Source organism: Helianthus annuus, chromosome 14 (genome assembly GCF_002127325.2).
Source record: "Helianthus annuus cultivar XRQ/B chromosome 14, HanXRQr2.0-SUNRISE, whole genome shotgun sequence".
NCBI lineage: Eukaryota > Viridiplantae > Streptophyta > Magnoliopsida > Asterales > Asteraceae > Helianthus > Helianthus annuus.
Window position 1 is genome coordinate 8552222 of NC_035446.2, and position 26771 is coordinate 8578992.

At 38.4% G+C, this 26771-nt stretch overlaps 1 protein-coding gene across 1 annotated transcript; it reads right to left on the bottom strand.

Annotated features, from left to right (window-relative positions):
* Positions 1-14455: 14455 nt before the first annotated feature.
* LOC118486445 lies at positions 14456-18286 on the bottom strand. Its single transcript, XM_035982904.1, has 4 exons — positions 18025-18286; positions 17184-17722; positions 15178-15870; positions 14456-14881 (listed from the first exon to the last, which is right to left on the bottom strand). The coding sequence occupies exons 1-4, from the start codon at positions 18284-18286 to the stop codon at positions 14456-14458; spliced, it is 1920 nt and encodes a 639-aa protein (XP_035838797.1).
* Between the last annotated feature and the right edge of the window lie 8485 nt (positions 18287-26771).

The following is a 26771-nucleotide window of genomic DNA, read 5'->3' on the forward strand; positions in this document are numbered from 1 at the left end:
ACTACAGAGGAAGCCAGGATGATTCCAGACGTCATTGCTGGTACGTTTTTAGTTAATGATATTTTTGCCAAAGTATTATTTGACTCTGGTGCAAACCAAAGTTTTATTAATACTTCATTTTGCAAACTCCTAAATCAATCATTAACTAAACTACCACAAGAATGTCTAGTAGAAACAGCAAATGGAGAAACCGTTAGAATTTCTGAAATCTTGCAGGGAGCAAGAATAGAAATTTTTAATCAAAAATTTATGGCAAACCTTTACCCAATGAATCTGGTTGGATTTGATGTAGTATTAGGAATGGATTGGTTAATAGCCAATAAAGCCAGTATTTTATGTGATCAAAAGACAATTCAATTAAAATCACCAAGAGGTGAAAAGATCTCAATTAAAGGAGATAAATCTTTTAGATCCACTAAATTCATCTCTGTGATGAAAACTGCAAGTTGTATAAGAAAAGGATCTATAGTGTATTTGATTTCAATAATCACTAACACTAAAGGAAAAGAAGTAAAAGATATCCCAGTAGTATCCCAATTTTCAGATGTCTTTCCAGAAGAATTGCCAGGACTACCGCCAGACAGGGAAGTTGAATTCAGAATTCATTTGTTACCCGGAACAGCACCGATTGCCAAAGCACCTTACCGTTTGGCACCTGCGGAAATGCAAGAACTGAAGAAACAACTAGACGAGTTGTTGGAAAAGGGATTCATACAGCCAAGCTCATCGCCATGGGGAGCGCCGATTTTATTTGTTAAAAAGAAGGACGGATCAATGCGTATGTGCATTGACTACCGGGAATTTAACAAAGTCACGATTAAGAATCGGTACCCATTACCGAGGATCGATGATTTGTTTGATCAACTTCAAGGAGCTCGATTTTTCTCTAAAATCGATTTAAGATCAGGATATCATCAATTAAAGGTACAGGAAGAGGATATTCCTAAAACCACATTCAGAACAAGGTATGGTCATTATGAATTTACTGTCATGCCATTTGGTTTAACCAATGCCCCAGCCGCATTTATGGACATGATGAACCGAATATGTAAGCCATATTTGGATAAATTCATAATTGTCTTCATAGATGATATTCTAATTTACTCTAAAAGTAAAGATGAGCATGCAAAGCACTTGCACTTACTTTTAAGTTTATTGAGAAAGGAAAAGCTTTATGCTAAATTTTCAAAGTGTGAATTTTGGTTAGAACAAGTACAATTTCTCGGACATTTGGTTAATCATGAAGGAATTCATGTAGATCCAACGAAAATCGAGGCAATTACCAAATGGAAAACCCCAGAATCACCAACTGAAGTTAGAAGTTTCTTAGGATTGGCCGGTTATTATAGAAGATTTATTCGAGATTTTTCTAGAATAGCCATTCCTTTAACTAAGTTAACCTGTAAATCTGTTAAGTTTGAATGGGGACCAAAACAAGAAGAAGCCTTTAGAATCCTTAAGCAAAGATTAACCCATTCACCTATACTAGCATTACCAGAAGGAACTGAAGACTTTGTAATCTTTTGTGACGCTTCTAAGTTAGGTTATGGATGCGTATTGATGCAACGTCAAAAGGTTATAGCTTATGCATCTAGACAGCTTAAGAGTCATGAAGGAAACTATTCAACCCATGATTTGGAATTAGGAGCCATAATCTTTGCCCTTAAGATTTGGAGACATTATCTTTATGGTAGTAAGTTTACCATATTCACAGATCATAAGAGTTTAAGATATGTCTTCGGGCAAAAAAGAGTTGAATATGAGACAGAGACGCTGGATGGAATTACTTAGTGACTATGATTGTGATATCCAGTATCACGCAGGAAAAGCCAATGTGGTGGCTGATGCTTTAAGTCAAAAATATCACGAAAAGCCAAAAAGGGTACGTTCTCTTAAATTAAATCTACAAGTAGATTTAAACAATCAAATTAGAAAAGCACAAGAAACAGTAATCAAAAGAGAATGTGGATACCTAAATTAGGAAATTTACGTCACCGTATATTAGAAGAAGCTCATAAGTCTAAATATACGATGCATCCAGGAAGTGATAAAATGTACCAGGATTTAAGGAAAAATTTCTGGTGGGTAGGAATGAAAAAGGATATAGCAGCCTATGTTTCTAAATGTTTAACTTGCTCACAAGTTAAAGCTGAACATCAGAAACCCTCAGGATTGTTACAACAATTAGGAATACCAGTTTGGAAATGGGAATTGATAACAATGGATTTTGTTACCAAATTGCCTAAAACAAGGAAAGGAAATGATACAATCTGGGTGATTGTAGATAGATTAACCAAGTCAGCTCATTTCTTACCAATGAAGGAAACCTTTAGTATGGAACAATTAGCCAAATTGTATGTAAATGAAATTGTTTCATTACATGGCATTCCTTTATCAATTGTTTCTGATAGGGATAGCCGTTTTACTTCTCATTTTTGGTCAAGTTTCCAAAGAGCAATGGGAACCAGGCTAAATCTAAGCACCGCGTATCATCCTCAAACGGACGGACAAAGCGAAAGGACAATTCAGACAATGGAGGACATGCTTAGAGCTTGTGTAATTGATTTTGGAGGTAACTGGGACGAACACTTACCTTTAATAGAATTTTCTTATAATAACAGTTATCACACAAGTATCAATGCTGCACCATTCGAAGCACTTTATGGACGAAAGTGCAGAACCCCAGTCTGTTGGGCAGAAATTGGGGAAAAACAATTATCTGGACCTGAGATAGTACAAGAAACAACTGATAAAATCATTCAAGTCAAGGAACGACTGAAAACAGCACGTGATCGCCAAAAGAGCTATGCTGATAACAGACGCAAACCATTAGAATTTCAAGTGGGAGATAAAGTGTTATTGAAAGTCTCTCCCTGGAAAGGAGTGGTAAGATTCATCAAAAGAGGAAAGCTTAGTCCCAGATATATTGGACCTTTCAAAATTCTTAAAAGAATAGGACCTGTAGCCTATCAGCTACAACTGCCAGAAGAAATGGCAGGAATACATGATGTGTTTCATGTATCCAATCTTAAAAAGTGTTTAGCTGATGAATCACTCGTAGTACCTCTTAAGGATATAGAGGTTAATGAGCAACTCAAGTTTGTGGAGAAGCCTCTACAAATTGAAGATAGGAAAGTTAAAAATCTCAAGCATAAGAGATTGGTTCTGGTCAAAGTAAAGTGGGACTCCAAAAGAGGACCCGAGTACACGTGGGAGCTTGAATCAGAAATGCAAAAGAAATATCCACACTTGTTCCAGTAGATCTCGAGGACGAGCTCTAAAACAAGGTGGGGAGGATATAACAACCCTCGGTAAAACAGACATCCTCATAATATTTTCGACACCCTAATATATTTTAAATATATCAACTTGTCTTTATATGCACCCCGTATGTGAAAACCGAGCCCCAAAATAGATTATACTATATAAAATAAATAAAAACAATAATTATTAAGTTGAGGCGGGCCGCGTAGGGCCTCACCTCAAGCTTAAGCGGGCCGCGCGAGTGTATACCAGGATATCGCCAAAACCCTTAGTTGATGCGGGCCGCGTACATGTTTGGGGAAGTGAAGGCGGGCCGCGAGCGTCCTGATTTGTGGCATGACCCGGAGCCGACACGTGTCAACACCGTGTCAAGTCTAGTGATGAGTGGGCCAAGCTACGCCGTTGACTTCATTTGACGCGGGCCGCGTGAACCCGACCCAAATCCCACGCGGGCCGCGAGAAACCCCAGATCAGATCCTATAAATAGCACGCATCGGCTTCATTCGACGATCGCTCAAATCTTTCTTTCTTTCTAAATTTCTGAAGTAGTATACACTATACCCGGGCATTATACCCCCTAAAATAGCGAGGTTCTGCTACGATGTAAGTATTATAACCCCTGGAGACGTATTAGATACGCTGCCCGATTGATCTAGGGTTCCGTAACGGCTGTCGTGGTTCTGCCCGACGTAGTCGTTGGAATGCCGTCTCGGGGAGGGTATTACTAATGTTAAAATGGGTTATTATACTAACACACGTGCATTTGTGTAATTTATAGATTATCTCCAGGAAACCCTTACGAAAAACCTAAAACAACAATGTGAGTAATCTCCTTTTTATTAACCGTTTTTACAAAACCTTAAATACCTTTCCATGCAAATGACAGTTATTGAGTATTTGTGAAGAATACAATTATAGTGGGTATGTTGGGGTTTTGTATACAAAATGGGTTACTGGCGTGGTAACATCCCATATGTTGAGTATGACCATACCACTGATGTTAATTGTGATGTCTTGGATACAAATATAATTGCGGATGTGCCCTCAATACTGCAAATTGGTTTTTACTTACACTTGATTAAACTGGGATTCACTCACCAGTATTTCCCACTGACAAAATGTTTTTAAAACGCGTTTCAGGTAACAAAATGTGAAAGCCAAATAGAAGCCAGCTGGACAGCACTGAAGGCTTGGAAAAGTGGCAATAAAGTTACCTAAGAATAAAATGGATGTTTTTATTAAATAAATAGGATTTATTCCTATGAAACGTGTGTATTGAAAACTTGGGTTTTTACCCATATGTTTAATGTTATAAAATGTGGTGGTTTACTCTAATTAAATATTTCCTAACTACGGTCCTGATGAAAATTTCCGCTGCCAAATTGAATAAATAAATGTGATACCACCGAAACTGGCTCACGGCCGCCCGTTCCCGGGAGATAGGGATCGGGGGCTGTGACATTATTCCATCCTTTATGTGCTATCCTTCAAATGTCTTTTACACTTCGTCTCATCCCGATGTTTCCGCCATTGGTTGGGGTGTGACATGCCCCTTCCCGGGACGCATGCTTGAAAAAGAGCAGTGAACTCACCTTAGATTTGCTCGGTACGTTATGTTACATTACCCTTTCCAAGTTGGTCAACCAAACCCTACCGTGGTTACCAAAGATGATCAGTTTTGTAAACACACATCTGGATCACATATTTAACAAGTCACATGTAACAACATTGTCACGTAACACATAGCATACGTTTAGATTTCATACGCGTTCATAACACAAGTTCTTGTTCCTAACAGTAGTTACCAATAACATCAGTTTCATAATAATTAAATCACGTGTTTCACACAGTTTGCGTTCATCACAAGATCACTGTATATCGCATAGCAGGTACGTAGTTCTCATTTAAATCCACATTCCATGTGCAAGTCTCATAATAACATTTAACATATGAATTGGCTACTCACACTAGTCAAGTCAAGATCCTCATTTCTAGTTAACATTGTTATCATGCGGCAAATAGAATTCCATAAACATATGTTGGTGCATACGTCTGTCGACTTCGTCTTGTATCGAGTCTTGTATATATATAGATAGATCAAGGCACGTAGTTCGAGAAAAATGTCAAACATGAGTTTGGAGGGTATTTCGCACGAAATGACATGGATGTCATTTTGCACGAAATCATCAAGTCATTTCGTACGAAATGACTGTTTCGCATGAAATTGATTTCGTGTGAGCTTGTTCGTGCGAAATCACCAGTCCTTTAAATACTTGATGTGCCTAGTCATTTGTAACTTTCCAGTTTCAGTGTCGAACTGCTGCCGAAGTGTCTACTCGCTGTAAATCTTTATCAAATCAATCAAAAAACTGTTTAAAGTGAAATGCAAGCTGAATCAACTCGATACGTTTGTTTCCGCCTCTCGTATTGAGAAAAAACTCTTCTGAACGACTCGTTTGGTCTGTAAAACGATCCTACAGGTGGTATCAGAGCCCAGGAGGAAGAGTTCTTACCGATTCAGCTCAAAATTCTGATTTCTACACCTTCTTTTCAAAATTGAACATGATTTCATGGTCAAAATGTCTTGAATTTCTCACATTATAAGCGAAACAGTGTTTTATCAAAGCCTTGAAAGAATCAGACCTAAAATCAGCTTAAAAGTTGATCAATTTGACAAAAACATGGCCGAGATGATGACATCAGCAGTATTTCGCACGAATTGAACATTTGGTTTCGCACGAAATCACTTTGTTTCATCTATTTCGCACGAAATATTACATTGATTTCGCATGAAATAGCCTGTGTTTCTTTCATTTCGCACGAAAAGGCTATTTCGTTTGAAATTGTTCATCAAGACTTTATTTCGTACGAAACAGTATTTCTATTTCGCACGAAATCAGTTATTTCGTACGAAATCAGTGTATTTCGCACCAAATTGTCAATTCGCACGAAATCAGGTTGTTATTTCGCACGAAATCAGTAGGTTATTTCGTTTGATAAGTTTATTTCGTTTAAAGAGTTCATTTCGCTTGAAAGTGTCATTCCGCACCAAAGCTCATTTCGTTTGAAAGATTAAGTTTGAGAAATTTTGAAACCGAATCATGGAAGAAGAATTTTACAACGCCTTTGCTACTCCAATTACCATTGCACAAAACACAATGTTACAAAACAAAACAGGCACCATGCAAAAACCGCCAAAGCTCATGAATATCGAGGAGTATAAAGGATGGGAGGAGCAATTCGAAAATTGGGTACAAGCAAATTACTTGGATGCTTGGGAATGTGTTGAAACAAAATATGTTAGACCGGTGAATGATGACGAAGAGGAGATTGCTATTAAAGACCTAAGTGTTGATGAAAAAAAGAAATACAAAAATGAGAAGATGATGATCAGCTTATTGCAACAAGCTGTTAAAGAAGATATCTTGGTTTTATTGCAACACAATGGAATTGCATATTCGATTTGGAAAGCATTAAAATCTAAGTTTGTTGGAAGTCAAGAGGTGATTAAGAACAAAAAATCGCTTTTGAAAAAGGATTTTGATCTATTTTGTTGGTTAAAAACTAAAAACACAAAACAAATTATCGAAAGATATTGCAATTTAGTAATGAACATCACAAAAGATAATGAAGAATTGATTGAAAAGTTGGCTGATGCGTTGCCACATGAGGTTTGGGGCACGTACCTCATGATGTTAAGGAATAAGAAAGGGTTTAACACTCTAACATCGAGTAAGTTTATTGAGAAACTTGAAGCTCAAGAGATGGAACAACGGAAGATATCAAGAATGAAAGATTTTGATGGTGAACAAGATATTGGACTTTATTACAAAGGAGGTATCAGTGATAAGACCAACATGTCACCAAATGTTGAAACTGCTTTCAACGCTAAAAGTTCTTCTGGAGGGTCATCTCAAGGATCAAACAGCAAAACGAGATTTTCTTCGTATTCATCATTTGATCCAAACTTTTCAGTAACCAAGAATGGAAAAATGTTACAATGCAACATTGCATTAAATCTTGAGAATGGTGAAAATTTCTCGGAGGAAGTTGCAAAAGGTCACATGTCTTTATTGGTGACTGTGTTAGAGTCATATGAGAGTTTAGTTGCAGGTCGGATCTGGAATCCAATGTTGACAAAAGAGGATTACGATCAGATTGATGCTGAGGAGATGGAGTTGATGGATATAAAGTGGTGTTTGGCAAGTGTGTTGAGAAGAGCTGAAAAGTTTAAACAAATTACGGGAAGAGATGATTTCCGTGATGCAAATGTTTCTACTTTAGGATTTGATAAATCTAAAGTTACTTGTTTTCGTTGCAGGGAAAAATGACACTTCAAGAGAGAGTGTACAAACCGCGAAGCAAGTGGAGCTCAAAATCCGTTCAACAATAATGATTATTATCGGAAAGCAATTTATCATCAAGTTGCTCAACAATCAAGTCAAAAACTACCACAAACTGCTCATGCTAGAAAAGAGATTGAAGAATCATCAAAGAGAGCCTGTATGGTGAATCAAGAAGATAAAAAATCATCAAAAGGATTTAGTTGGGACAAATATGTTTCAGCTGATAGTAAAGCATGTCTGATAAATCAAGATGATGAAAAATTACCAGAGGGGTTTAGCTGGGAAAATTTTAGTTGGGATAATTATTGTCCGGAAAAAGAGATTTTAAAAGCCAAAGCTTTTGTTGCTCATGTTGTTGAAGATAGTGATAATGATGATTGTTATGCTAACAGAATGAAAGAACACTTGAGAATGCTAGAAGAGAGTGACAGTGATGATGGAAAAGTTCGGAAGAAAAAGAAGAAAGTTAAAAAGCAAGATAGCAGTGATGATGAAGAAGTTCGTGTGATAAAGAAAAAGGCAAAAGAAGTTCCAGCTTTCACAGTTGAAGCAGAAGCTGATGCACGAAAAATTCCCGTGAAGTGTGAAAACTGTGAAGCAGTAAAGAAGCAAAATAGTATTTTGATTCATAACATGAACAGATTGAAAGAATCCTATGATGTTCTAAATAAAGCAATGAATCAGTACAATCAATCAAGCAGTGAACAAGCAACAGCAATGCAGACACTTCAAGGAGCTTTCATGACAAAGCAGAAGATTGTCAACAATTACATTGAAAAATGTGCCGTGTTGGAACAGAAACTGGAAAATTAGAGAATTGAAACAGAGAGGGTAAACAGGTTGTTAAAAAGTTACTCATTTACTTCTTATGTTATTGACAGGATTTATCCAACCGTTGAAGGCATGAAGGCATTTGAAGAGGAAGCATCTGAAGAAAAGACTTCTGAAACAAAAGATACTGAAGTAAAGATTTCCGGTAAGAAACAAAGTGTCAGTTACAACAAATGTCCACCCCCGCTTGAAAATGGATATTCTCCACGAAATCCAAATTCAGAAAGAGTCAAAAAGGCAACAAAATTACAGTGGGAGTCTGAGTTTTCAATTAACTTGCCAGAAAATATTGTTGTCACTTTCACATCATCTGACACTGATCATGAGTCCGATTTAATAAAGAAAGTGGTCGATCAGGTGTTGGATAAAGATGAGTCAGAAGAGTCGAAGTCGGAGTCAAAATCAGAGTCAAAGTCTGAGTCCGATACATCAAGTTCAAAAGTCAAACAGGGCAAAAGAGTTTACAATAACGAATTTTTGTTATCAAAATCTAATTTGAATGATGAAACATTCAAAGTAGCTTATACTTTGAATGATTCTGACAAATTATTTTCTGATGAAGAATTTCCAATAAGAGGTGTTAAACCAGAAATGATAAAAAAGGTTTTCAAACTAACAGAAATTAATATTTCTAAAATAAAAGATGAAAATTTTTATGAAAAACCTAAACCTTACACCTCGAGAGTTCAACAATGTTTAAACAAGAAAAAGGGTTACAGTTCTGGTTCTGGTTTTTAAAAGAGACCAAACCATAATGGTAATTTCGAAAAGAAGGGATTGGGTTTTATTCCACCAGAAAATCATAAAAATGAGAAAACTTATAAACCAAAAACTGTTTTTGTTTCAGGAACATCAACGGAAGAAGAAAAAGAGCAGTTGTTCAAAAAGCAATCAAACAAAGAGTTCCTTGCTAGAAAAAAAGCAAGAAGAAATGAAGAACGAAGTTGTTCAGAAGAAAGAAACGCAAACCTGTTTTCAGTGCAAAATGATTGGTCATATTGCCAAGAATTGTACTAAGGCAATTCAATCAAAACAGGAAGTAACTCGTAAACTAAAAGAGAAGATGGTTGAAAATGAACCACCAACCAAAACCTTTTATAGTTTTCAAAAACTCAAAATTTAAGGTTGGTGAATGTTTAAAAAGGTTTTACAAGAGAAAAGCAAATCTTGACAATAAAAAATGGGTTGTTAAGAAATCGGATGATAGTTTTAGCAATGATTCTAATTCATCAAAATCAGAGGAGCTATCTTCTGGTGATGAATCTGATACCACAAAGTCAGAGGAGCCACAAGTTGAATCAAAAGGTGAAAAATTAGTTCCTTCTATGGATGATGCAAATTGTCCACCATTGAGGGCTGAAAATTTTAAACAAAAGGTTGACAAAGTTGAAATTTCAAATCAATTCTTTGCTGAAAAGAAAGAATTTGATATTGAAAAGGTCTTTAACCCCACTGTGCAAAACATTTTTGGAAAAATGATTAACGGATAGGTCAAGGGGGTTAAAGAATATTATGAGAAGAAGAAGAAAGGCAAGAAACTAAGTGCTGATAACTCGGAATCTCCCAAGGACCGTTAGGCTTGGGAGAATCTCTCTAACTGAAAAACCTGACTTGCCGGAGCTCCCAAGTGGGTAATCGTGGAGCATGAATCGGCGTCATTCTTTAAATATGTTTTTGTGAAAAACCTTAAAATTGTTAATATTTTTGTCAAGTGTGACTTGCCGGAACTCCCAGGATGGTAAATATGGAGTTGGAATCGGCATCTACCTATAAGTGGTAAGGTTGATAGGTAAACCCACAAGTGGCTGACGTCACACCCTGATTTTCGGTTTGTGCGGAAGCGTATGGCGGCGAGGTGTGACGAGAGCGGCAATCGTTACAATCAATCGAGTAAACAACATATTTGAAACATAAAAGATGTTCATCCATACATTTGATTCGAAACCATAATTTACATTACATATGTCTTGTTTGAAACTTGAAATAACAACAACTTTAACTACATTATTCAAAGTTTAAAACATAACAACTGAAAATCACAAAAGCTTGCGTTCTTGATAACCACTTGAACATATTTTTCCGAAGCCGTCCACTAATCTCCAATAATACATGTTAATTTTGAAAACGTCAACAAAAGTTGAGTGAATTCATGTTATTTTGTTTTCGCATCAAATGAGTCTCCAAAACATTTGAAGTAATAAAATTCGTTTTTGTATAGTATGATAAAAAAAATTGTATGATCATTAGTGTGTTGCAAGGTCACTACTATGTATGCTGAATAGGAGGCAACCAAACCTTGACAAATTATCGTGTGTGTCAACGACACTAGTTTGGACACAAAGGCACTCTTGACGATCGTGGTTATCGTTGTCGTTAAGAGTGGGGCTTGCCAAAACCCAAATAGATCTATCCGTTTGTTCCTCGGTACTTGTTTATTCATTAATGGCCCCTTTATTTTAACACCTATCCGCATGTGATCAAAATACTTTCATCGTATCATCATATTATTTGTAAAATGTATACATCCCCGAAAGTTTAAAACTATAAACATTCAAAGTAAAAGGGGAAACAAGAACTCACAGATTTGCGTTCCGTGCAAATCTCTATTCGATTCCTTGTTCGTGGTTCGTTTCTCGACCTAGTTAGACACTTAGGTTTATGTTTATCGTACAAATATTCTATCTTGTATTTTGTTTTTGTGTTTTTGTATATATATAACTTCCTTGTATATATATTTATTCTACTTGATTTGTTTTTGAATGAGCTTAATTTATGTTTTATAATTTAAGTCCATTTTGAGTATTTGGTGCTTATGGGCCTAGCCCAAATAACTTTGTTTAAAAATGGATCAAGCCCAAATTTAATTTGTAGGAGTGGGCCTTAGTCCAAAACATTTTATAAAAGTGGGGCTAGCCCAATTTAGTTTATAGTTATGGACTCAGCCCAAATAATTTGTGTAAGAATGGGCCTAGACCAAATTGTTTTCTAAAAATATATCTAGTCCATAATAATTTGTAAATATTGGGTTTTTAGTCCAAGTATTTTGTAAAGTGGGCTTTTGCCCATATTTTGATTAAAAATATATTTTAGTCTATTGTCTTGCAAAAGTGGGCCTAGCCCAAATTCTTATTTATGAGAAATAGACATTAACCCAATCTTAATTTATGGACCACTTTTTAAACTACAAAATTTTGGCCAAGTCAAAAATATTATAGTAATACTTGTATTTTTATAAAAATCTAATTTTTATAAAAATCATTATTTATGCCATAGTTGAATCTTTTTAGTGCATAAACTTGTGTGACGGCTCGTATTTTATTCTAGTCGTTTACTACTTTGTCGGTTTTATTTATTCGTATCATTTATCTCGTTTGTATCGTCCGTCACATTTTACCATTTGCTTTGTTTGTGCCATTTTTGTTTGTCCAGAAGTCCATATAGTCCAATAGTGTCCGAATTTGTCCATTTGTGTTTTTGTGTCCAAGGATGGACATTTTATTTCGTTTTTCAAGTTTATATATATATTTTTGTAATTTTTATGTATGTGTATCAATTTTGCATTTGTTCCTACTAGAACTAACATATGATGTACATATCAAAAATATACAAACTTATGATACCTGATGAATATTTTTGTAAGTACACATTTTATCCGAAAATATATTTATTTTTGAACGGCAAATTTGGATCACTGAAGTATCATCGTGCCACCAGCAGAACCACCCGATCATATCCATCTCCACTAGGCAATAATGCCTTTACATCAATTCAGGAGGAAACCCAATAAATCTGGGAAAACCCCCTTTGTGGGAATCGAACCCATGACCTAATGGTCATAAGCCTTATCCCACCACCAAGATACCACTAGGCTATAATGCCATGGGTATCCGAAAATATATACTTGTCATTTTTATTTAGTAATCTTTTTATAAAACATGGCTTTATGACTTTGTCCAAAAATTGTTTAACCATGTTTAAAGACCTCAAATAATTATTTTAGTCACATACTTCTTTGTTTAACAACTTTTAATACATAACAAAATTTATAAAAATTTTGCCATAGTTTTGTTTGAAATATGGATTTTTCCCCAAGTTTATACAAAACTTGTTTTCAAATTATTTCAATACAAAATATCATCAAGTATCAATATTTATCAAAATTTGTCAACAAAAGTAGCATGAAGATGATATTTTTCTTAACTTTCCCAAAAAGGAAACTTTATTCGTTATTTTTGCCAAAAATTTGTAGAACGAGATTTTATGAAAAACTCTTGTTTTAGATGTCTTACAAAGTCATTTAAAGCATGAATGTGTATTCAAAACGTTTACTACCAACATATTTCTTGATTTTGATCCTTTCCAGAAATGGAAACTTTATCCAAGAAATATTTTGAAAATTTATTTTCTTAGTTTTAAATGGTTTCTCATATTTTACTAGCATGCATGTTCATAAAAATTCATGTTCATTCCTTTGTTGATGAATCTTGGTTGATCCTACATGCATGTATGTAGATCATATTTTTGAGTAGAAATAACCAAGATTCAAATTTATTAGGCTTGATTCTCCAAGTTCATCTCTTAATCATAGAAAAATCATGTTTAAAAATAATGATTTTTAGTTGTTTCTTGTTATTTTTCAAGTGGGTTTATGATGAACTTGTAAAAGAATCAAAAATAAAAGTGAAACTAGTATGTTATTCTTACAATTTTTGCAAAGAAACAAAGATGATGATAAGAAATCTTGTTGATCCAAAGCTTCAAGTTCCACCCGAAGGCTCCAACTAGCTTTTCTAAACACCATTGAAGATTGTTTCATCCATAGACTTCCATAAGTGCATGAATTCTTGTATTTGAAAATTGAAATGAAGTTGGTGTGAGGGGTGTTTGGGTTACACGATTTTGGAGAGAGAGGGTAAGGAAATGGATGGTTTTTGGTGTATGTTGGAATTGTGAAATGGTGGAGTGTAAGTATTAACTTGAATCATGACTCTTCCACTAATCATAATATTAGAGTTCCAACACAACAATAGAGATGAGTAGGCCAAAAAGGGGGTCCCATATTTTCGAAATCAGCTAGGGAGGGAGGTTTATTTGCTGAATTTTTTTTTATAAAAATATTGTTTATGAATAACTTTTAAGTATTTTTTATAACTTTGATATTTTATATAAAAATATCTACAAGGTTTTAAGCTCTAATATTTTAAAGTAGTGTGATACTAGGTAAAACTAGTTCACCAAAATTTTTAGTTTGTAATTCGGGTGAAAAAGTCGGTTCGGGTCCTGTACCGGGTTAAATACTAACACCGTGTTTTGTTTAGATACATACATTACAAAAATTATTTGTGCACATGTTTTATTATCCAAATAATTAATCCAACTTTTTGGACTAAAAATTTTATTATTTTTGACACTGTTCCGGTACCGGCTTTGCTGACTGGCAGTTTACTGAACTAGCCGTGCGGCTTAACGCAATAAGATTCGATTGCGGATTTTGTGACGTTTCTAATACCCATTATATTATTTATGTCAAATAATATTTATTTTGGGTTTTTCGGACAGTTACTGTTTCGTTCTGCGGAATGCTGTATATTTACGTAGGATTGCTGCATTTTTCTGCGGACTTGGACAATTTGGTTTTTAGTTGGAATTTTGTAAATAATAAGGAACATATTATTTTTGTACAAATATTTTTATAGAATATTTGTGTAGACATAACTGTATGTCTTGTTTTCATTGTGTCAGACTGTACCGCGACTAGTACTGACAAGTATCGTTTATTCGCGTTCCTATTGTTAGTCTAGGATATTGTTTCTAATCGCAACGGATTCGTTATCATAATTCACTATGATTTTTGTAATTCCAAGACTCTCAAGACAATTTAATTAAAATTAAGTCAAATACGCGAAAATAATAGTCGAAATAGTTATTCAAGTTGTACGAAATTACCGGAATTTTGCCGATTGTCACATTCTCCCCCTGTTAAAGAAAACTTCGTCCCGAAATTTTAAGCTGCGTCACTTCTTTGTTGGGACTTTCTTAAAAAAATGAGGGTATTTCTTTTTGATTTCCTCTTTTCGTTCCCATGTGAACTCGGGTCCTCGTTTCGAGTTCCATCGGACTTTGATTAGTTTGATTCGACTTCTCCTTGTTTTGTGAATCTTTGAATCTAGAACCTCAACAGGTTCTTCGATGAAATTGAGCTTTTCGTCTACATGGATTTCGTCCGGGGGAATGATAAGTGATTCATCCGAAAGACACTTTTTCAAATTCGACACATGAAAAGTGTCATGGACGTTACTGAGCGTTTCAGGCAGCTTTAACTTGTAGGCGACGTTTCCAATCTTTTCCAAGATCTCATAAGGTCCTATGTATCTCGGGATAAGCTTCCCTTGCTTACCGAATCTAGCTACGCCTTTCCACGGTGAGACTTTTAGCAACACCTTGTCTCCAACCTCAAAAAACAACGGTTTGCAGCGTCTGTCCGCGTAGCTTTTCTGTCTGTCTCGAGCCGCCTTAATACGGTCTCGAATTTTGAATATTTTATCGGTAGTTTCTGGAACTAACTCAGGACCTAACATTTGTTTGTCGCCTAGTTCTGCCCAGCGTAGCGGAGATCGACACTTACGGCCATATAATGCTTCGAATGGTGCGGCTTTAATACCGTGTGATAACTGTTATTGTATGAGAACTCCACTAAAGGCAAGTGAGTGTCCCAATTTCCACCTAAGTCCATCACACAAGCACGCAACATATCTTCTAGATTTTGAATTGTGCGTTCACTTTGACCATCAGTTTGGGGATGAAAGGTTGTGCTCAAATTTAATTGGGATCCAAAGGCCTTTTGAAAAGACTGCCAAATCCTTGATATAAAACGACCGTCTCGGTCAGAGATTATCGACACAGGTACACCATGTCTTGCTACAATTTCTCTGAGATAGATTTCAACTAACTTCTCAGTACTATATTTCTCACGGATAGGTAAGAAGTGAGCTGACTTGGTTAATCGGTCGACGATTACCCAAATCATGTCATGACCACGGGAAGTTCTGGGTAATTTAGTTACAAAATCCATAGAAATATGTTCTGATTTCCAATTAGGGATTTCGGGTTGTTGTAGCAATCCAGAAGGTTTTTGGTACTCGGCCTTAACTTTAGCACATGTTAGACATTTTCCAACATATGTCGCAATATCACCTTTGATATTAGGCCACCAATAAAATTCCATGAGATCGTGATACATCTTATCTGCTCCAGGATGTATCGAATATTTGGATTTATGAGCCTCGTCAAGAATTAGGTCTCGAAGACCACCAAAACGAGGAATCCAAATTCTATTCATGAAATATAAGGCTCCGTTCTCTTTTGGCTCTAGTTGTTTTTCCATACCTCTAAGCATTTCTGCTTTGACATTTTCTGATTTTAATGCTTCCTGCTGAGCATCATGAATTCGAGAGGTAAGGTCGTTATGAATTGTGAGTCTTAATGATCGCACGCGCAAAGGTTTAACTCCTTCTTTCCGACTTAATGCATCCGCAACAACGTTCGCTTTGCCCGGATGATATTTGATCTCACAATCATAGTCATTCAACAATTCGACCCATCGTCTTTGGCGCATATTTAACTCTTTCTGGTTAAATATATGTTGAAGACTCTTGTGATCCGTGAATATCGTGCATTTAGTACCATAAAGATAATGACGCCAAATTTTTAGTGCAAATACCACTGCACCTAACTCTAGGTCATGTGTGGTATAGTTCCTTTCGTGTATTTTAAGTTGGCGTGATGCATATGCAATAACCTTCTCCCTTTGCATTAACACGCATCCTAACCCTTGTCGTGAGGCGTCACAATAGACTATGAAATCATCCGTACCGTCTGGGAGTGACAGAATTGGGGCATTACAGAGTTTGTCTTTAAGCAGTTGAAAAGCTGCTTCTTGTTTCTCTCCCCATTCAAATTTCTTATCTTTTTGAGTGAGAGAAGTGAGGGATTGTGCAATCTTTGAAAAGTTTTCAATGAACCTTCGATAATATCCAGCCAATCCCAGGAATTGACGTATTTTAGTCGGTGTTTTTGGTGCATTCCAATTCTTTATGGCCTCAATTTTTGATGGATCAACGTGTACGCCTCTCTCGTTGACTACGTGTCCGAGAAATTGAACTTCGCGAAGCCAAAATTCGCATTTGGAAAATTTCGCATACAGTTTCTCCTTTTTCAACAACTCAAGGATAGTTCTAAGATGGTGCTCGTGTTCACTCTTGTTTCGTGAATATATCAATATATCATCGATGAACACTATCACGAATTTGTCAAGGTAAGGCTTGCACACGCGGTTCATTAAGTCCATGAAGACCGCTGGTGCATTTGTTAAGCCAAACGGCATAACAAGGAACTCGTAATGACCGTAGCGAGTTCGGATGCCGTTTTTGGAACACTTTCTTCTTGAACTATGAGTTGATGGTATCCTGATCTCAAACCGATCTTCGAATAATAGCTCGATCCTTGAAGTTGATCGAATAGATCGTCAATCCTCGGTAATGGATACCGATTCTTGATTGTGAGTTTATTCAACTCTCGGTAATCTATGCACATCCTAAAACTTCTGTCCTTCTTCTTCACGAACAATACTGGAGCTCCCCAAGGTGAGTGGCTTGGTCTGATGAAACCCTTATCCAACAACTCTTGAAGTTGTATGGATAATTCTTGCATCTCCAAAGGAGCTAATCGGTATGGAGACTTTGCCACAGGTGCAGCACCTGGAATTAAGTCAATTCGGAATTCGACTTGTCGTTGTGGTGGTATTCCCGAAAAGTCTCCAGGAAAGACTTCAGGTAATTCCTTCACAACCGGGATTTCCACAAGTTTTAGCTCCTTGGCTATCTTGTCAACAATGTGCGCTAAGAATGCTATACATCCTTTTCGTAGGCACTTTCGGGTTTTCATACAAGAAATGATTCGTAACGGTATTTCATTTTTCTCACCGTGAACAAGAAGTGTTTCGTTATTAGGAAGAGGGATTCGAATGATCTTGTCGTAACATACGACATCGGCTTGGTTGTTGGATAGCCAATCCATTCCAACTACAATATCAAAACTACCTAGTTGAACGGGCATTAGGTCAATTTTGAATTTTTGTCCTCCTAACTCTAAGGAGCATCCTTTAATAATTTTATCGGTTTCAATCACTTTTCCATTCGTTAATTCGATAGTGAATGGAACATCTAGTTTAGTTGACTTTAGTCCAAGCATATCTTTAAATTCTAAAGATATAAAACTAAAATCTGCACCGGTATCAAATAAAATAGAAGCGAAATGATCGTTGACAGGGAACGTACCGGTGATTACGTTGGGATCCTGTCGCACTTCTTTGGCTCCAACCACAAAGGCTCGTCCACATCCTTTATTTTCTTTGCGTTCCGAAAATGTCCCATATCACCGCAATTGAAACAACCTTGGTTTTGTCCTCATTCATTATCGTTTCTGTTGCCTCCTTCTTTCTTAGTCACCTTGTTGTTACCCCAGCATTTTTCTGTGTGGTGCCCCATCTTTCCGCACTTGTCACACTTGATATTTCGGCAACTACCTGTGTGATGAAACCCGCATCTATTGCACTTAGGTGCACTCCCCGCATATCCTTTCGATTCTGTTTCTGCTGCTGCTACGAATGCCTTTCCCGACTTCTTTGGGGGATTCTCCTTTTTCTTATTACCCGATTGAGATCCTTTCTTGAATTGTGAGAACTTCCGCTTATTGTCATGTGAAGCAGATTCTCCTTGGTTTTCCTTTGCTTTCTCAGTACCCTTCTTGTGACAACTCGTAATTCCGAACCTATCTTTGTGTAACATTCGTGAACACGACACGACTTTATGAACTTGACTGATTACTTTATGAACTTGACTGACTATGTGAATATTATGATCGTTGAATACATGATATGTTGTTATGTGGATGTGTGCTATGTATGTATGTATGTTAATCGAGCCCCAACCAGAGCCGCACAACTCCCTCTCGATCGCACAAGCCCACTTCGGGCCTTACTTTTGTACACGAACTAAGGGCGGCCCATTTAGGGGTCCGGCCCACTCCTCTTAAACGTGTAAACACCTAAGGTTGGGGTTGGTGCTCTCATTTGTTACAATCACCTCACACACACAAGAAACCCTAATCTTTACTTCTCTCTCTCTCACGAACCCGACGGCAACACTCGTTCCAATCACCCGAAGATCATTGTGCTCGGATTACCTTCTTGTTGGATAATCCTCGTTATCATTCCTCTAACCGGTTAGTGTTTTGATTATGTTTTCGTGTTGAATGTTGTTAGTGGTCCATGTTTTGTGATAAACGATTAGGGTTACTTGTATGAGGAACAATATGATACGATGTGATGATGCTCTTATGAACCGGATGTGTGTGTGTGTGATTACATGATGAAATACGATCGAACCAATAGGTTAGGGATTGATTGTTGTCTACCGAATCAAATAAATGTTCCTGTGACCGAATGATAATGTAATCGGCTTGTATGTATGTTTTGGAGCATGTTTATGTTAATCATTGATCGGCTTTGAGGCTGTTACGTTATAGGGATGGATCTGATTGATTGTTGATGGGAAAGATATTGTTATGCAAGCTTGTTCATGATTAGGGTTCATACATTTTAGATGTTACAAATCTTGTTTTGATCGGATATGGATTGGTTTGAAAACAGTTAATTGATTTGTAAATTGGTAACCGATTAACTGATGATTGATGTGTTAATTGATAACAAAATTGGAAACCTTGTAATTGATTTCAAGATAATAGTTGTGTAACTGATTTCCATAACATCTGAATAATAAAACTGGTCGCACAACTTATTCTCGGTCGCACAAGATCAGGTCATACAAGACCTGATCTGATCGCACAAGCCAGTCAAATCGCACAAGTGTTAGGTTGTTAACTGTTGGGCCGTGCATGTCATGCTGGACTGGGCCAGCTTAAATCGCACAACCCAGCCCAGTCGCACAAGGTGTCCCGATCGTACAAGATTAACTGGACCGCACAAGATTGTTATTTGTTATTGTTGTTGGGCCGGGCTAGTTCTAGTCGCATAAGAGTTCCATGCTTAAATTAATTGGGCTGCTGTTATACTGGGCCGACTATCCTTGGGCTTAGACTTTCAGTCGCACAACCCAACTCTGAGCCGCACAAGTTAACCGTTGGTTTGTTTGATGGGCCGTTTGCTTGCTGAACTACTTATGCTATTGGGCTAATAATATGCTGGGCCGGTTCATATTGGATCGCACAACATGTTGTGGATCGCACAACATGTTGGGCTGGGAACTTGGGCTTATTAAATCGTACGAGTTTGGACATGTTATGGCTGTTAACTTGTATTGCCTAACTGTTAAGTGTTGCCATGATCTATACGTGTTTGTAACGTGTTAACTCTGTGTAACTGTACGTGCAATACTTGAATACAAACCTGACCTGTATGATAAACCTGCTAGGACGTGGTTGATCACATTGTAGCTTAACTGAACCTTTTCGTGTATCATACCGAGCAATCCCAGGTGAGTTCATTGCATTTTCTCAAGCACGCGTCCCGGTGGTTTGGGACAACTGGTAAACATTTGGAAGGGAACCCTTGGGTAAACAACTTAATCGGTTTTGGGTATTGAACATGGGATCTATTATCGGATTGCCTGGAGGGCAATGGGGGTAATTAGTTGATAGCGCTATTAGGTGGGAAACCTCACACCGGGCCGTAAGGACGGGGGTGAACTAATTATCTGGGTTTCACTATCGTTGTTAAGAGGCACACTCCTCGGTTACGTAAGGGCGTTTTCCCTAGGGTAACTAGCGTGAACAACATAGTGGGTTGCTAAGAGGCACACTCCTCGGTTACGTAAGGGCATAGTCCCTAGGGTAACTAACTTGAGCAACATCGTAACACAACATTGAATCGCATTAACATATATCTGGTAACACAACACGTAAGCAACACTTTGAACTCACCAGCGTAGTCTGACACACTTGTTTGCATGCTTGTAGGTCGTTAACCTTGGAACATGGACTTGCTATCTGGGAGTGCTGGAGTGGTCATGGATCGAGACTCTTGGATTCACTTATAAACAATACATTGATTTGATTATTATTATGAAACGATTGCTAAACGATTACATGCTTCCGCTACACAACTTTTGAGAATTGATATCATGTTGACATCTTATTTGGTAATTAATGTCATGACTTATCTAAATATTTATCATTGGTTCAATGTGATTGGTGGCTCGAACTCTGATGCGTAACACGCCTCGCGGGGTTTCCGCAGGTGGAATTTTGGGGGTGTTACAGTTGGTATCAGAGCCACTGGTTATAGTGAACTAGGTTTTAAAACGTTTTTGTAAAACCAGACTATAACCGAACACCTTCGAAAATCGATCATGACACTCAGCTCCAGATTGCAAGGTTCGTCTTTCGTATACTCATTGTACTACGTAACTAGTGGACACTTACATATGATATTGCATGCTGGTGCACGTTAAACACGATAGTATGAACTTACGTATCCCTAGCACATGTTATATGACTGATAGGGTGGTATTTCCCTAAACATTCGTGACTTATGTTATGTGATGCTCTTTGTTTGCTATTCGAGTTGGGGGAACCATTCGACATGAGTTAGGAGGAGCTGAGATGAGCATGCAAATCACAATATTATTGTGGGTGCACAGATAATAATAATGTGGGGTGCATGCGAGTCCCAGTGAGGCTTAACAAGTAAAGGAGGGGTTCCGCTCTGGTAATTGATCAGTGTGAAACGTAACAAACTAATAGGAGTCATAACAGTGATCGTCTCCTACTCGAATGTGACTTTCTCACCTCTCTCTGAATCCTTTTGAATCTCAATGCTAACGAGTATTACTTGAACGTCCCTTTGAACGTCTAGCGAACTAAGTAGAATGCTAGGTGCTTGCACGAACGTCCCTGAGTGGATGTTGCAGCGTCCATGATTGGTTTATACCCCTTTTCTTTCCCCCTCACTCCCCTTTGTTGTTGGAACTCAATATACACACATCTCAGACCCTGAAGGGCGGTCACACCTGCAACACTTTGGAAACCTACCGTGTTTTACCCAGTCAACTTGTAAGAACGATGGGTATAAGGGTAAGTTTAGTACCCAACCGACTTCAGCATTTGAACGACTCCAATTATTGACAATGAATATCAACGATTTGACCCCAAACGAATCCTTAATTCTAGTCAGCAACTTATGGGAGCCGACTTTTATGAATCAATCGAAACGTAAACGATGACAATCGACCAGGATGTGGGCTGTGTAACTTCCAACACAACGAGTAGCACCCCGGAACTTAGCACGAAATATGAAGAGATGGACATCGTTGGTGAAGGATCGTAGAGTCCTGTTTCGAGCAACAACATTAGAAGCAACAACTATCGTGACATCAAGGTACTTGTAATAGTAGCTTACAGTATGGAAATGAAGGTGCCTACGGCATGTAATGGCAGTTGATAATTCAAGACGACAACAACCAAGGGAGCTATGACAGTATGGTAGAATTCCGTGTGATTGTAACAATAACACCGGCAGTGGTGCTCGCGAAAGGATATTTAGGATTGACGTGGGCGACGACAGGACAATAACAACATGGTAGTTTGGATGGATAACAAATCGCATCGGCTCGATTCCGTTTAACCCTGATGCTTCTTGAAACCAAACCTGTTATGAAACCGGCTGATGGCAGGTCAGCGGAAACCGCATATGTTAGTTGGGATGCAAACTCGATATTGCAGGGGACAGACATTCGACACCGGTGTTACCTCTGCTATCCTTGGTAGTTACGGCGCAATAGTTAGTGTTGGTGGGTTATTAGGACATACCGCCCGGACGTACCCTGTGAGAAGAAATCTAGCGTCACTATATGCTCTAAAGTACCAGAGTGGTGAGAAGATCAGCATCATGTCAGTAATGACAGCCTCGAAAGCGCCTATGGAAGGAGAACCTCACCGTATTAGCAACTATACCTAATGATCAGACTAAGTAAGATAGGATCGAGGACCCACCGATTATTGTGACTCATCTCAAGGTGCAATTGGAGGAGCTTTCAGGTCTACTACCACAACTATTAGTCAGAAACTCAGTGATCTCACGATTAGAGGGAGCTCCGAATACTCATACTCTTACCGCCTTACACCAGAAGGGTTGCAAGAACCGTGTAATCTACTACGAGAATTGTTGCATAAGAGTTTGTTGGACCTAATTCTCACATTGGGAAGCCCAGTTATATCCGTGAAGATAAGCCTTTTTGTGTGTACGTACCAATTATTGAGCACCATCGAGACGACAGTTGAGAACCGTTTGCCGCGGCCATGTATCGAAAACCGATCGACTAGTTACAAGAGACGAGCTTTCATTCAAGGATTAACTTACGAGCGCATTATTATCAGATGGAAACCCAAGGGGAGAAAGTTCTTAAAGAAGCTTACCAGACGCAATTCGGCCATACAACTTTGCACTCCAAGACCTTTAGAGCGATCATCACACCAGCAGACTCATAGATCATGTGAACCGACCGTGCTAGTGGGCGACATTTTGAACCATTCTCGGGGGGAAAGCAACAACATGGACAACTTTTTATCCTATTTGGGAGGTCCTGATGGAGGAGCCACATCACGCGAAGTCTTGATAAATGTAGCTTCTGAATTCGAGAGGTACCGTTTGGGTAATGTAATCAACAAAGTGGGAATGCACGTGAATCTCGCTAAGACCCGTATTCTTTGGAAACTGATCGACACTAAAAGTCCTTCGAGGATACAACGATCTCTTGATTCCGCTTGATTTATCACAGGAATTTCGAAGGTCGCATAGCTTAGATCCCTTTAGCACAGCGGGGTGCCGTGTTCGCGAAAGACAAGATATGAGGACGTCTCTTCAGCTTTCGAATCCTAATTCAGTAAGGTACTGAGCCTCATTTTCACCCAAGGGCATGGGTAATACAGTGGTATATCATTATGTTTTGAATCAGAGTCCCAGTTACACGTCGACGCAACACGAGAGAGTAACGACTTACGTACTGAAATTACAAAGAAGAACTGCATGACACACAACTGGTGGTGGAAACCGTGGTCTTTGGAGTTACACGGAGGCATTACTTGGACGGTACCAAATGCGTTACTTAGACCGATCACGAGGGCCTTCCGTGTACTCTGGTTTCGAAAGAGCTAAATCAGTAAGTGGCATCGTTGAATGGCACTTCTGGGTGGATTACGATTGTGGAACCTGAACGTGTATGGACTTTGCAGCTCGCCATCGACTCTAACCCACCTGACCCAACTCGTTCTGTACAAACTAGGGAACTAACGGGAGAGAATTTTCAAGTTGAGTCCATGCGGGGCATGGAAGAGCAACCTTGGTGAAACGAACGATATTCATTAACTCATAGAACGACTATAAATCTCATGTCACAGCAACAGTAGGGAAGTTGTGGTTAGCAAAACACACCGGCTTCGAAAATTCTATTCAACGGGATTTTTAAAGAAAGATGTTTGGACATGTAAATCTTGTACTGATGATTGGGCATGAAAACCCGTCTAACAATGTATGGGTATGACTTTTGACTTTGGGAAAAGTCAAGGCGAAGTATAAGAAACTGGCAACACCTATGTGGAAGATGGGAGCAGACTGCTATGAATGCTGCCACTAGTCTATTTACAACTCGAAATGGAAACACAAACAGTAACAATCGTTGATCGCTGAATGTGACCAGCACACCTCCTTGCAGTCAAGGGAACTGATGAGTCTTCTCAGCTTGTGAAAATTTCTCTGGAAGTGACGGATTATAGGCATGAGGTGCCAACTCCTATTACCTATTGGGCTGTACCTAATTCAAGGCGGGCATGGCGCACACCTTTAACTCACGTCTTTACATGAACATTGCTTATTACTGTAGGACAATCGAACAAAGTGACGAACCATCTGAGCACACGAAGGTATGTTGTAAGTATGTGCATAACTGACTTTAGTAAACATTTGGGAAGGACACTTATCTCGGGGAGAAGCTCTAATGCAGCTGCACCATGATAGTATGCATACAGCCCATGCTGAGGCATAACCTGGACAGTAACTCTAATCTCCTTGTTGGACTAATGTAGTTGACAACGTAATCGCAGGTCCAGGACTTGAGCTCAAAACTCTCGAACATTGCTTAGATCGGAAATTGTTTGATGGCAGCGCATGAGCGCTAGGAAAACTGAATAGCTTAGGAAACGCTGGGAGTTTGTTGTAGGCAAACGTGTCATAATCGAAAGCATCACCCTGGGGGGGGGGGTGCGGTATGCTATAGAAAACATGGCAAACTTACTTTACGACGAGTGAGACATTCGGATTACTGGAACAAACGGTGACTTGGCTCACAAACTCAGGCTAATTGATGAAACGGGATAACTATCGTAATGGTATGTATGCCTTAGGTTTAAGGCAGTGGTTGCCCGATGAAACCCTGGTGATACCCTTACCGGAATTTGAGGTCATCGGATCAGTTGTATATATCAGGAAATCTATCGAAAGCATGGGCTAAGAAGTCAAGGTTCGCTAGCATGAGTCATATGACAATCGTGAGGGCTTGTTAAACTTCAATACGTGGATTGAAGTTCACATAGGAACGGAAGGATATGTTAAAACTTCAATGTTCTCAATTGTTCAAGGGATTGAACCAACTCTTGATATCACTGGTGAATTTCGGGACGAAATTTCCTTCAAGTTGGGGAGGATGTGACACCCCAGGAAAACCAGCAAACGATATAACTTACCTAGCTTTAACTTATCTAGCTTTCTCAGTGAGTGCGTACCAAATTTCGGGACGAAATTTCTTTTTAGTTGGGGATACTGTGACAACTCGTAATTCCGAACCTATCTTTGTGTAACATTCGTGAACACGACACGGCTTTATGAACTTGACTGATTACTTTATGAACTTGACTGACTATGTGAATATTATGATCGTTGAATACATGATATGTTGTTATGTGGATGTGTGCTATGTATGTATGTATGTATGTATGTATGTATGTATGTTAATCGAGCCCCAACCAGAGCCGCACAACTCCCTCTCGATCGCACAAGCCCACTTCGGGCCTTACTTTTGTACACGAACTAAGGGCGGCCCATTTAGGGGTCCGGCCAACTCCTCTTAAACGTGTAAACACCTAAGGTTGGGGTTGGTGCTCTCATTTGTTACAATCACCTCACACACACAAGAAACCCTAATCTTTACTTCTCTCTCTCTCTCTCACGAACCCGACGGCAACACTCGTTCCAATCACCCGAAGATCATTGTGCTCGGATTACCTTCTTGTTGGATAATCCTTGTTATCATTCCTCTAACCGGTTAGTGTTTTGATTATGTTTTCGTGTTGAATGTTGTTAGTGGTCCATGTTTTGTGATAAACGATTAGGGTTACTTGTATGAGGAACAATATGATACTATGTGATGATGCTCTTATGAACCGGATGTGTGTGTGTGTGATTACATGATGAAATACGATCGAACCAATAGGTTAGGGATTGATTGTTGTCCACCGAATCAAATAAATGTTCCTGTGACCGAATGATAATGTAATCGGCTTGTATGTATGTTTTGGAGCATGTTTATGTTAATCATTGATCGGCTTTGAGGCTGTTACGTTATAGGGATGGATCTGATTGATTGTTGATGGGAAAGATATTGTTATGCAAGCTTGTTCATGATTAGGGTTCATACATTTTAGATGTTACAAATCTTGTTTTGATCGGATATGGATTGGTTTGAAAACAGTTAATTGATTTGTAAATTGGTAACCGATTAACTGATGATTGATGTGTTAATTGATAACAAAATTGGAAACCTTGAAATTGATTTCAAGATAATAGTTGTGTAACTGATTTCCATAACATCCGAATAATAAAACTGGTCGCACAACTTATTCTCGGTCGCACAAGATCAGGTCATACAAGACCTGATCTGATCGCACAAGCCAGTCAAATCGCACAAGTGTTAGGTTGTTAACTGTTGGGCCGTGCATGTCATGCTGGACTGGGCCAGCTTAAATCGCACAACCCAGCCCAGTCGCACAAGGTGTCCCGATCGTACAAGATTAACTGGACCGCACAAGATTGTTATTTGTTATTGTTGTTGGGCCGGGCTAGTTCTAGTCGCACAAGAGTTCCATGGTTAAATTAATTGGGCTGCTGTTATACTGGGCCGACTATCCTTGGGCTTAGACTTTCAGTCGCACAACCCAACTCTGAGCCGCACAAGTTAACCGTTGGTTTGTTTGATGGGCCGTTTG